We start from the raw sequence: 12,943 nt of genomic DNA, 5'->3' as shown, positions 1-12,943 counted from the left end.
ATTAACCTCTCCCTCGTTTGTGTCTTCTTATGTTGCACTAGGTTCCACGGAGGATGAGTTCCCGCTCATGGAGACGATGTACATGGTGCATGAAGATGATGATATCTCACCATGCTTGCTTCAAGACGGACATGTCGACCACATGGATCCTCCTACCTCCACAACACCTACCTCAAATGAGTCGGCCTACAAAGGTAAAAACAAAGGTGTTGATGATGCCATGATCCCACTAGTGGACATGATGAATTTTGCGTGCATGCATGATCTCGATGATCCATTTGCTACTTCACATGCTACTTTCACTTTCCCATGTGATGCTTTTCTTGATAACATTGTTGATCATGTGGAATTGATTGCTTGTGATACCATGACCATGCCATGCTATGAGAGCTTCACTTTTTCCTCGCCTACTTGCAATGATAATGATAATGATCATGCTTGTGTTGTGACACCCTTGATGAACACTTGCTCTTTACATAGGGTTGTCGACAACAATGATAACATGTTGAACATGCTTTTCCCAAAATGTTTGCACTACTCCATGATCCTTGCATCCAAGATTGTGAACAATTGCTCTTTCTTATGCTTGGTATGCAAAAATGCTTATTTCATTGTCCATGAGATGGCCCCCATAGCCTTCTCTATTTTTGATGATCATGAGTTACCACATGCCATGAATGCACCTTCTTTCCATATGCACCATCGCCATGCATTTCATACTATCTTGATTGACACTAATGGTGATGTGCACAAGACATGGACCATCATGATGGATGATGCGTTCTTCTACCATGCACACACGCTTTTTGTTTTCTCTTTTGTGTGTATAGGTACCCGAATGACAACTTCCACCGCTACGGAGCATGAGCTCACGAAACGCGCAATTGAGAGCTACCCCAACACGGACGAGATACATGATCCAACCCATGGGATTCACGCCAAAGGGTATGTTCCCAAACGCCTTCGCCCTCGTGTGTTTCCGGCTTGTCTTGTCGAGCTTCCGGTTTGGACCAATGCCTCGTCACCTCTTTTGCTTCTTATGCAACACATCTTGACACATCTTGTTGGCACAATGGTTGTTGTATGTCTTGATGTTATCATCATACACTCCGAGAATCTCAAGGACCATGTCATACATGTGAGAGACACCTTATGCATCTTGTGCCACAGGTCACACAAAAAGTTGCTCTTCTTTGGATTTCTCATCTCTTCTATGGCAATGGAAATGGATTCTTTGAAACTTGAGGATACTCATGCTCGGCTCACGCCAACCATACTTTCCCGAGCTAGAAGTTTCCATCTCTTTGCCATTGCACATAACAATTTTGCCCAAAATTTTGCCGCCGCTACTTGCCTTTTGATTGTTCCATTTGTGTGGGACAATACTTCACAACACATTTTTGACACCTTACAAAGCAAACTCTTACATGCACAAATTTTTGCCCTACCACATTTTGGATACATCGACACTCTTTTGGTTCCCATTTTTGCCAAATGCCTCTTGGAGAAACGACTTGATGCTTCGTATTTGATTGAGAGCCTCTTGTTCGCCGATCACAAAATTGGCATCCACAAGCTTTCCATTTGCAAGTTGTTTTTCCCCGAGCTCTTCTTCGACCGCGACTTTATCCCTCTACCACAACATGGGACAACCATCATGGCCTACATCATCGTTGAGGAGGAACAAGAGTCGAGGACGACTCTTCCCCAAGGGGGGGGGGGGGGGAGATGATGTGGGGTGGCTTTCGGACACCTCCACCTCAAGACCGTCAAGTGCAGCCCCGCCTATCGTCGACGCTACACCGTGGCCAAGGAGTCCCCCAAGTGGACCAACAACACAAACCCACACCATATATGTCAAGGTGAACTCCTTCCTCTCTATGGGCGACCTCGACATAACCTTGGACGGATTGCTACCTCATGCCTATGTCTATATGTCGTTAGGTACCAATCTCGTCAAGGAACCGAAGGGAGCGTCAAGGAGCCGAGGAGAGGGAAGCCACATGGTTCATGGAAGAAGGAGGGAAGACCGAAGAGAAGAAGGAGAAGCGCTCCAGCCGCCAGCCACGACAAGGCCGGCACTGCCGCCCCCACCTGGCCGGCACTGCCGGTGGGCGTACCCCGGCACTGCCGGCTTCGACGCCGGCCGCCGGGCCCAACCTCTTGAAGACGCCACGAAGACCAGGGCCGGCACGCCGCCCAACACCACCGGCATGCCGGCCCCACCGGCACTACCGCCCCATGCACGCCGCATCGCCCCCTCGAAGTCAACTTCATCCCAATCGTCTATTTATCATCTATGGTCACCACTACTTTATTGTAATGCCCCTTTTACCCCTGGACGGATCTGGGCCTATATATAGCTCATCCCTCTCCCCAAATTAGGGTTAGACAAGATTTGGCTTAGAATAGGATTTGAGCTATGTCTCCCTAGGGTATCATCCCTCTGTAATCAAGGCACCTTGGTTGTTGACTTTGATCTTGTTGAGTGAGATTCTAGTACAAGTTACTCTCTCTCCCTCATCAAGTTCTTCCTCTCCAACCCCAATCTCTCTCCGGGAATTCTGCCGCGTGCCTCTTCCTCGGAGATTCTATTGGCGTGGTCCATCGAGCCACGGAGGTAAGCATCGGGTGTATCGGGTTGGTGTGCGTGTGTGAGTCTCGGAGTTCCTCGTGTTCGTCGTGTTCTTCGTGTTCTTCGCACTCTCCCACCTCTTCCCTTGGATTTCGGGGTCAAGCTGCGAGATCGGGCCACTCCCGGGGTCTTAGACCTCATCAGTATGTGTGTTTGTGTGTTACAATTTTGGAATATCAAGATTGAGAAGATGAGTATGATGATAGATATGTTGTATATGGATAGGTCAGGATAAGTAGGTTCTTATTTTATTTTTTATGTAGTTTGTATTAAGTTTTATTTCCTGGAATTATTTCTCAAAAATTCTCTTGTAAATGACTATGTAAGTATTTTATTATGGTAGAGAATAAATTATGATTATTTCCATATTTGTCTTGTTTTTTCAGTTCTCTTAGTTAGTATGAATATTTGAATTTGGCTCAAATTTGTATAATTCAAAATTTCCATTTTTTATTTTATTAAGTGATATATGAGATCATTTCCTACTATAGTTGATGTGTATGTGAGTATGAACCAAAGACTAGGTCTTGGTTTAAAAATTATTTGAATTCAAGTTTGATTATTTCAAACCTCAATTTTGTATTCAAACGAAATGTGTTAATAGGTTATTTTAAATTCCTAAGTAAGCAAACAATGGATATAGCTAGGGTGCATGCATTCATATTTTTTTAATTAGTTGGTTTAATGAAGCCCAGGACAATGGTTGTTACACGTTAGGCCAATTCATAGCCGATTATCTAAGCTCAACCTCCTAGTAGATTCTCATGTTCAGAATAAAATCAAAATGAAATAATGATACAGTGAAATAACTGTATTGCTTGCCAACAAAGGAACTGGAAGAATTTGCAGATCTTAATTGCAGATGCATGTCAGATGACAAATGGTGAACTAAGAGAAGGAACCCCTCTATTCGGTGCCATTGTTGATTGGTGATCAAACCACCTGAGATTATAAAAAAGCGTCGAGCATTTTCAGAAAGTTCACAACACAAATATATTTATCTGTAGTTAGACACAAGTGCAGCAAAATTTAGGCTTCTCATGCGGACTTGAAGTAATCACATCAATCAAGTCAACCGGACAACAATTAAATCTATCCCTGATAAGATGGTTGTTAATTGAAATAAGTCCATGATCCTGGTGTAGATATGAATATTGCTTAGTGTGTCCAAATTTTGTACAATGATAAAGTGATGTGACCAGATTAGTACATTTAATTTCAGAACGAACAGTACAGTGAAAATCAAACCTTCTCTGGATCGTATAAGTTGTTGTGTGCAAACAATCTGCAGTAGCATGTAAGACAGAACCTATTAATCTCGTACCGAAGGCAATATGCACGGAAAGTTACAGTTAACATGATTTGGCAACATACAATCCCATAATAAACACGGTATAGTGAGGTCATTTAGAAACGCATCGACAAATATCAGCATGAATCATAAAGCCTGGAAGCATTGGGAACTTGCCACCGAATATACCATTTCAGTGTGCAGAAAACATGTCGATAAACATTAAAGAAAAAAATGTCTAGAAACTTGGCAGGACACCTATAAGAAGTAATCCTTCTACATTATAGTAAATGTTTTTCTATAAAGAAAAAATAAAAATGATATAAATAATGACAAGTATGCACCAAAAACTACAAGTTCCCACATATCACAGACGTCGCAAATTAGCTAAACCGAAGAAATTTGGAGCAGAAGGAAGAAAGCAGTAAACCTGGCCGTGCACAGGAGGAACCGTGGCTTCAGCTGACTGAAACTTTTAAACAGAAGGCTCGAAAGCCCAGCTTTGAATTAACAAAGCCATCAACCGGCCAGGGATTACACAAGGCCCTCCGAACCACACAGCACCACACCACACCACACACACTACGGCCGAAAGATACAAGGGAGCACTCTCAGAAGCTTACAACACTACGCTACAGCACAAGCACATGCGTCTTGCAGAAGCGAAGACCACCGCTCCACGGCACCGAGGACGCCAAACCAGCGGGGCGCGGCGAGACACTGCCATGGGCAGAGAGGAAGCCTTGAGCGAGGAGAAGAACCCGGGACAAAGAGCACCAAACCTTCCTGTTCTCATGCCGAAGAGGGCCCCTACCCTCTCGCCATGGCTCGGAGGCGTCGAACCATCGGACATGAGAGAAGCTCACCCGAGAGCTGGAGAAGAGTTGGGCTCGGGAGCCAAGGACCTCCTGGAGCACGACCGCCATGACAAGAAGAGCACACCTCATCGGCCACACTACCGCCGCCCTTGAGCAATCTAGAGCAGCAGGAAAGCCACCGGACACAACAGCAGATCACAGGCAGTGGCCATCGAGGCCCAAAGCACCCACCTTCGACTCCCCACCCGAACCACACATCCCCCCCAGGCGACGCCTCCAAGGAGGTCACGGCGCAGCATGTCGACATCGCCCAATCGAGGGATTTTGGACTTTCGTCCGGGAGATGGGTCGGGGGTGGAAAGAGGGGTCGCAGCGTCGCCTCCAAGGAGGAACCCGGCACCCGAGGGCGTCGACAACGCCGGGCCGGACCAGCCAGCCTAGGGTTTCCCTTGACCCAAACAATCCACCAGCACCCCAAGCCCATAGCCGGCTGCGGCGCCACCAACAGCCGGAGCGGGCGGGGGAGAGGGGCAGGAGCACATACCGCAGATCTTGACGCAGAGGACCGCGCCGCCGTCGATGCCCGCCGCCGCCTCACCTCCCGCGAGGTCGAGGACCAACATCAGAGCCGCCCGCCATGACGCCCGCCGCAGGGCCCCATAGCCACACCTTCAGAGGCCGCTGCCTCCGATCCCGAGCCCCCACCGGGGAAGCCGCCGGAGAGACCGCCCGCGAAGGGGAGGTCCGTCGAGCTGCCGCCCCGATCTTGGCGAGCCCCGCGCGGATTTCCTCCATCTAGCAGCCGCGGGAGGAGCGAGGGCTCAGATCCCCGCCGCCCCCTTCACCGGCGACGTGGCCTTCGGCCGGCGTCACCTCTGGGGGCGACGAGGAGGGGAGGGGGAGGAGGGGAGGTCGGGTGGCGGCGCCTGTAGGGTTTCGCCCCCTCGGTCGCCTGGAGGGGGCGACGCGAGGGGAACGATTCGCTGTCTGGCGAGGTCCCAGCTGTGTAGATGTCCGACTCGGATCGGGCCAGCTTGCCCACCGAGTTATTTTTGGTGAAAAAAGGGAAGAAACCCGTAAAGCACATGCGCCCCGACCCTCCGAGTTGGGATGGAAGTCGGCATGAGGTTACCGTCGAGCGCTCCATATATAGGACTAGGAGCAAGGAAAGCAAACACGGCAAGCATAAACAGAAGTTCAGAGCTACATACACGTTCAAAGCAGGGAGGCAGCAACAGCGGGGTGGATTTTGGCTAACGCGTACGCTCAACTTCATGGCGGCCGCCGCTCGCGGCACGGAGACGAAGGACCTGCCGACAGACGCCGCCATCCCAACGAAGAGGGCGCGCGAGGAGCCAGACGAGGACAAGTTTGAGTACGTCGTGGAGAGGAACATCATGAAGCGGTTCAAGAGCAACTACTGGGACGACCCGGCGTCCAACCCCGATATCTTGCAGCGATACGGGGCGCTCATGTCCCGACTAGATGCTGAAGACTGTTGTGAAATGTATATGTGGATTGCCTAGCCCTTTCTATAAGTTCGGACTTTTGGTTCAAGTGACTAGTGCATGAAGCTTAACATGGTATCAGAGCTCCAGGTCTCGAGTTCAAATCCTGGTTTTCGTAATTAAGCCTAAAAATTGTTGTTGCCCCCCTCTTTAGCCACCGCTGATGCCCTGTTTCGGTGTGCTCTTCTTCTTTCACGTGTTGACTTTCTCTTCTCCCGGTTCAAGTGGCTAGTGCATGATGCTTAACAAAGACAACGATTACGAACGCTTCATCAAGGACCTCTACCGGGACCGGTGAACTGTGGATAAAACGGCCCAGAAAGAAGAAAAAAAGTGTGACTATTTCCGAGTCAAACTAATTTCGTTCTCAGTTAGATGATGTCATCAAATTTCAGTTACAAGTCATAACTAGCACAAATCAATACGCAAATCAAACGGTGTAAGACTTGACTAAGCACGAACTTAGTTTTCAGTTAGATGAGAACTAGCAAATCCCGAAGAGAACTAGTATTTTGCGAGAGATGTATCTAGCTGCAAAATCTTTTTCATCGGATTTGACCATGCTCCTGTTTCCGTCGAAATTAAGAAAATATATTTCATGATACTGATTTTGTACTTTTACATGTTAATATTTCTTTCTAAATTTTTGATCAAACCTTACATGGTTTGACTCTAAAAAAATTATAGTCATTTTTTTAAAGAATGGAGGTAGTATATGCTCTACATATTTCAAAGAAAACTCTGGTCTACAACCGGCTGATGCATCAGGCATTTCGACTTTTCCTCCTGCGAGCATTCACATGCGCTCCTTGCTCCATACTTTTCTTTACACGCATCCTTTCCTCTCTCCAAGACCACCACCCACTCCTTGAGGCTCGTCCGCGGCCTCCCTTCCGGCGCTGGTCGCTCATGAGCTTCCTCTCGGGTGGTTGTCAGCATCCTCCCTCGCGAGGTTCATCCTTGGGTCCGCATGTTTCATGCAGCTCGTCCTACCCCTTTTCAGTTCTATCTCAAATCAAATATGTCTTTCATATTTTGATGTAATCCTAATTGGTCTAAAATGTTAGCATTTGTTGCACATGAAATTTTATAATCCATACTTCTCTAGGTAAGCAAGGGTGTAGTCTATTTATTAAGTACTTATCGATAACAAGATATATGTAGAGAACTTAAAAGCATACATAACAATCCATTAATAATGGTAGGCATACATAACAATCCATTAATAATATAGTCATTACAATAAAGTCAAAGGCGGTCTTAGGGGAACTCTAAAAGGACATCTCTGTTGGTAGATTCTGATATTAATGGCAAGTAGGAAACTAATGTTTACTCAAGTGATAATAGCAAGTACAACAGGCACCCTAAAGCCTCCCCAATCCTAAATGTAGGGGAGAAAGAGGAGAAAACGCTCTCCAACAGGTCCCCTATGCATGCCCCCAATAAATCCACGTCCCCAACCCACCCCTCCTTCTTCCCTATACATTGGGGTGGTGGAAGCCTCCCCTATACAAGTAATAATAGAGTTAATGCCTAGGTGATTAATGCTCTATTATTTGTGAAATTGGGTACAAAATATTGTTAAAACATAGGTTAATGTGGTATAGGGGAGAGAGTATGAGGGAGCTGTTGGAGATAAACAAAATTTAGGAGAAGAATCTTTATAGCGGAAGCCCCTACGGGAAGATATAGAGGGAAAAATAATGGGGAGCTGTTGGACTTGCTCTAAGAACAGCTGTAGGATAAGAGCAGCTGCAGCAATACTTCGTGACATTGTAACATGGGCCATGTATTTAGTAAAGTAGTACATTTTATAGCTCACTATTTTACATATTGGCTCTTTAACTGACTATAGATGACATGAAAATAGCTTATAGCCAGCCGTTTTGACTCTGCTATTAAATTTGGTCTTAAACCCTATTTTTTACGAGTAAGCATTTGGTGCACATGGGCACCAGTGCTCTCAGTTTTTTAAAAATTAAAAAATTTATATATCCGTGTTTCAAAAAATTATCACATTTATTCTATGAATACATATATATGTTCCGAATACTCGTGAGAAGTTTTGGTAGAAATTGCATTGTATTTTGAGCTACAGGAAAAAAACAAATTTATGGCTACGTATAGAGACGTATATTTGTCAGAAATTTGTCTTTTTTATATAGCTCAAAATATAACATATTTTTCTCCGAAATTTCTACCGTATCTTCGGAATGTTTATATGTATGTAGGTATTTAATTTCAATTTTTTTTGAATACAAATAATACCAGGAGCACTGGTGCTCATGTGCTAAAGATACTTTTCGATTTTTTACAATCAATATGTTACAACTTTATTTTACTACCCAGCCCTGACAGAGATCTACATGTTTTCATTTAATATTGTGATCCGGGTGTCAAAGGACCGGAAATATGTCAAGAAGAAATGGAATGGCTCTGAAGAGCACACTAGAAGTTGAGTTATATATATTTCAAAGGGCCTTCGAATTTATTCGATAGAACTCTATCGAATGATAAATTATAGGAAGTGTCAAACCGTAGCTAGACCAAATGACTGTACAAACCACACAACTCGTACATATATGCTCACGCACGGGAAGTATCACACGTGGTTTTTTATGGCCGAGCTGTAACCATCCTGGTCATCGTAGAACTTGGACCAGAGCATCACCCCTCCATACTTGGTGGACGCCTTCAACGCCGGGAGCACCTGCGACTCGAGGCTCCCCGTCGGTATGAACCCGCTCCCCGCCGCATCTGGTGCGGCCGGCAAGCCGAGGAAGATGTATGTAGCATTGATCGCCGATGTCCACTGCTTCCAGGAGTTGAGCAGGTTGGCGGTGCTCCCCGGCGTGTACTGGCAAGGCGGGTTGTTGTAGAACTGAACCCAGACGTAGTCGAACAGGCCGGTCTCCAGGGCCTTGCCGACCGACGCATCCGGGAATGGGCACTGCGGCGCCGCTGACAGGTACACCTTCTTCCCCCCTTGGCCGCTGTAAGACTTCAGGTGCGCCGCGAGGGCGCCGTAGTAGTCCGGGTTGCCGCTCTCGATGTCGAAGTCGACGCCGTCGAGAACGGCGTCGCCAAGGGGCCTCTTCCCTGACCCGCCGAGGTAGCTGTTCCAGATGTACTGCGCCAGCTCGGCGGCGTCCTGTTCGGAGTTGAGCGTGTACCCTCCGGCGCCTCCGCCGATGGAGAGCATGACCTTGACGCCCCTGGACTGGCAGGAGTGGATGTCGGCCGTGAGGTTGGTGCATGCGTTGGAGTAGGGGTCGCAGTGGCCGGCGAGGTTGAGCTGGGGAGACTGGCCGGAGCCAAAGCTGCAGAGGAAGGCGATGTTGACGAAGGCATAGTTGCCGGTTGCGCAGGTCTCGGCGAGGGTGCCCTCGTTACCGTTCTGGCCCCAGTAGATAGCGATGCTGCCGCCGTTTGCTGAGGAGAAGAGGAAGAGTGCCAAGACGCTGGCGATGATCAAGGAGCTCCGAGGAACAGCCATTGTTGCTAGCTAGAAAGTTCTTGTTATATGCACTGCTTTGGGATGAGATGCTGCTAACTGCATGCACGGTCTGCTTATATAGGAGCACTACCACAGCCTGGCCTTGCAGGAATTGAAGGGGTTTAAGGAATGCGTGCCTTGGAGGTAATGTGAATCAACGTCGCTGTTCCACCATTCTCCACGGAGTTCTGCCCAGCTGGCAGGGTGCCTGATACGTTAAGTTGGTAATTCTTAATCTCTTGTTTCTTAATGAAAACCCGCACGTATGCCTTGTTCATCCTAAAGAGGTGATATTGCTACCAATAAATCTAGACATACGGACTGCTGTGCCTACGGAAAGTTTACGGACAAACGTGGATTCATTTGGTTGGCTGAACTTGCTTAATAATCGGGAGCAGTTTGTGTTTCAGCCCAACGTGATGTGCCACGTTTGAGTCCGTAAGATTCTTTTGTAAAACTTCCCCGTATGTGTAGCTATTGCTACCTGTTCCATGTCCGTATATATTGTGCATGCCTGTGAATGAAATACACGTCGATATTGTCAGCCAATGCTTTTATCGACAAGCAAGCTTGGCAGGAGTGATAACTGATAATAGAGGCTGTTGTACTTGTACCTCCAACCCACCGCGGGCTAAAAAAAAAACAGGGTTTAACGTCGCGCGCGCGCGCGCGTGTGTCTATAATTAGGGATGTTCAGTAAACGCTATATAATTGAGCACGTGTGGTTGTATCTCAAGCTAGTTGCAAAAGGTTCAAATGTTTGAATGCGTTGTACTCGTCGGAAAATCTCAGTTGCTTGTTTCCGATTAAGTGAGCAGACATGGGAGGACGGATGAGTTCCTGGGGGAATGGAGGAAAGGGGTTTTCTTCATTTCTGCTAAGATTCTCCAGCGCAACATCAACATGATATGGTGCTTCATGCTGGTGTACGGCCCAGCGGATCATGGGAGGACGGATGAGTTCCTGGGGGAACTGGAGAGGGCGGTCACCGAGTGTCAGGTTCCTCTGGTGATCGCCGGCGATTTCAATCTCATCCGCTCAGCTGGGGATAAGAGTACCGACAACATTGACTGGGCTAGGGTGCGCCGGTTCAATGATTCCATTGCTGTTATGGCTCTGCGGGAACTAAACCGGGCAGGGGCTCGGTACACCTGGACCAACAGGCAGCTTAACCCTATTAGGTGTGTCCTGGATCGGGTCTTTGTGTCCCCGGCCTGGGAGGCGCGCTTTCCGCTTTGCTCGGTCACGGCCGTTACGAGGATAGGCTCTGACCACAACCCACTTCTGCTGGATAGTGGGGAGGCAGTGAGGTGTCCACCACCACGGTTCTTCTTTCAAACCTGGTGGTTTAGTGTCCACGGCTTCGGGGAGCTTGTGCTATCAAAACTCAACCACTTTCTGCTTGACTATGGTCCGCATCGGGATTGCATTGACCTATGGCAGTGTGTGGCCCGTAACCTACGACAGTTTCTCAAAGGCTGGGGAGCCAACCTGGGCAAGGAGAAACGACTCTTTAAGGAGACCCTACTCTCCCAGGTAGAGGAACTGGACCGGCAGGCTGATGGGGCGGGTCTTGATGAGGAGGGCTGGGCCCTTAGGTATCATCTGGAGGACCAGTTGCTCGTGGTCGACCGGATGGAGGAGGAGTACTGGAGGCAGAGGAGTCGGGTACGCTGGACTCTCGAGGGAGACTCCTGCACCAAATATTTCCACGCCATCGCCAACGGCCGGCGGCGGAAGTGCTCCATCCCGCGCCTGCTTACACCACAGGGGGAGGTGGAAGACCAGCGAGACCTGATGGAGCATGTCTATGACTTCTATCGGGGGCTCATGGGGGCGTCGGGGGAGGAGAGGGTGTTCGCCTTAGCCCCCGACCTCTGGGAGAGGGACAAGAGGATCTCGGAGGGTGAGAACCTTGCGATGGAAATCACCTTCACGCTTGAGGAATTGGACGAGGTCCTCCTGAGTATGAAGCCGGACTCGGCACCAGGGCCGGATGGGCTGCCGGTCCTTTTCTTCAAGAGATTCTGGGGAGTCTTGCGAGGACATATTCTCACGCTCCTGAACGACTTTGTCCTTGGTAGGGTGGATGTGGCGCGGCTCAATTTTGGGATTATTACGCTGATCCCCAAGGTCAAAGGCGCGGATACTATAAAGCAGTTTAGGCCCATAGCTCTTATTAATGTCATTTTCAAGTTTGTGGCCAAGGCTTTCGCTATCCGTCTGGCGCCGCTTGCTCATAGGACGATCGACCGTAGTCAAACTGCGTTTATCCGTGGGAGATGTCTACATGAGGGGGTGCTTGCTTTACATGAGATCATGCACGAGCTACGAGTGAAGAGGCTTGGGGGCCTCCTCCTCAAGCTCGATTTTGAGAAGGCCTATGACAGAGTCAATTGGGACTTTCTCCAGGAAGTGCTGCTGAGGAAGGGTTTCTCGGCCATGGTGGTCCATCGCTTGATGCAGTTGGTCAGGGGTGGCCAAACGGCCATCAATGTTAACGGAGAGGTGGGACCTTTCTTCCGGAACGCTCGGGGTGTGCGTCAGGGCGACCCACTATCCCCGATCCTCTTTGATTTCCTTGTTGATGCGTTAGCAGCCATGCTGGCTAGGGCTAACTCGGCAGGTCACATCAAAGGGGTGGTGTCGCATTTGATCCCCGGGGGGGTCACCCACTTGCAGTACGCCGACGATACCATGATCCTGATCGAGCCTACGGATCTAGGCATTGCCAACCTCAAATTCCTCCTTTTATGCTTCGAGAACATGTCGGGTCTGAAGATTAACTTTGACAATTCCTCCTGGGGGAACTGGAGAGGGCGGTCACCGAGTGTCAGGTTCCTCTGGTGATCGCCGGAGATTTCAATCTCATCCGCTCAGCTGGGGATAAGAGTACCGACAACATTGACTGGGCTAGGGTGCGCCGGTTCAATGATTCCATTGCTGTTATGGCTCTGCGGGAACTAAACCGGGCAGGGGCTCGGTACACCTGGACCAACAGGCAGCTTAACCCTATTAGGTGTGTCCTGGATCGGGTCTTTGTGTCCCCGGCCTGGGAGGCGCGCTTTCCGCTTTGCTCGGTCACGGCCGTTACGAGGATAGGCTCTGACCACAACCCACTTCTGCTGGATAGTGGGGAGGCAGTGAGGTGTCCACCACCACGGTTCTTCTTTCAAACCTGGTGGTTTAGTGTCC

At 48.7% G+C, this 12,943-nt stretch overlaps 1 protein-coding gene across 1 annotated transcript; it reads right to left on the bottom strand.

Annotated features, from left to right (window-relative positions):
• Window positions 1-8,735: 8,735 nt before the first annotated feature.
• LOC127309291 (acidic endochitinase-like) lies at window positions 8,736-9,775 on the bottom strand. Its single transcript, XM_051340195.2, has one exon. The coding sequence runs from the start codon at window positions 9,746-9,748 to the stop codon at window positions 8,855-8,857; it is 894 nt and encodes a 297-aa protein (XP_051196155.1). The 5' UTR covers window positions 9,749-9,775; the 3' UTR covers window positions 8,736-8,854.
• Window positions 9,776-12,943: the final 3,168 nt, after the last annotated feature.

The sequence above is a fragment of the Lolium perenne genome, chromosome 6, assembly GCF_019359855.2.
Source record: "Lolium perenne isolate Kyuss_39 chromosome 6, Kyuss_2.0, whole genome shotgun sequence".
Lineage (NCBI taxonomy): Eukaryota > Viridiplantae > Streptophyta > Magnoliopsida > Poales > Poaceae > Lolium > Lolium perenne.
The sequence above is the reverse complement of the archived record's forward strand: the minus strand, read 5'-3'. Positions and strand labels throughout refer to the sequence as shown.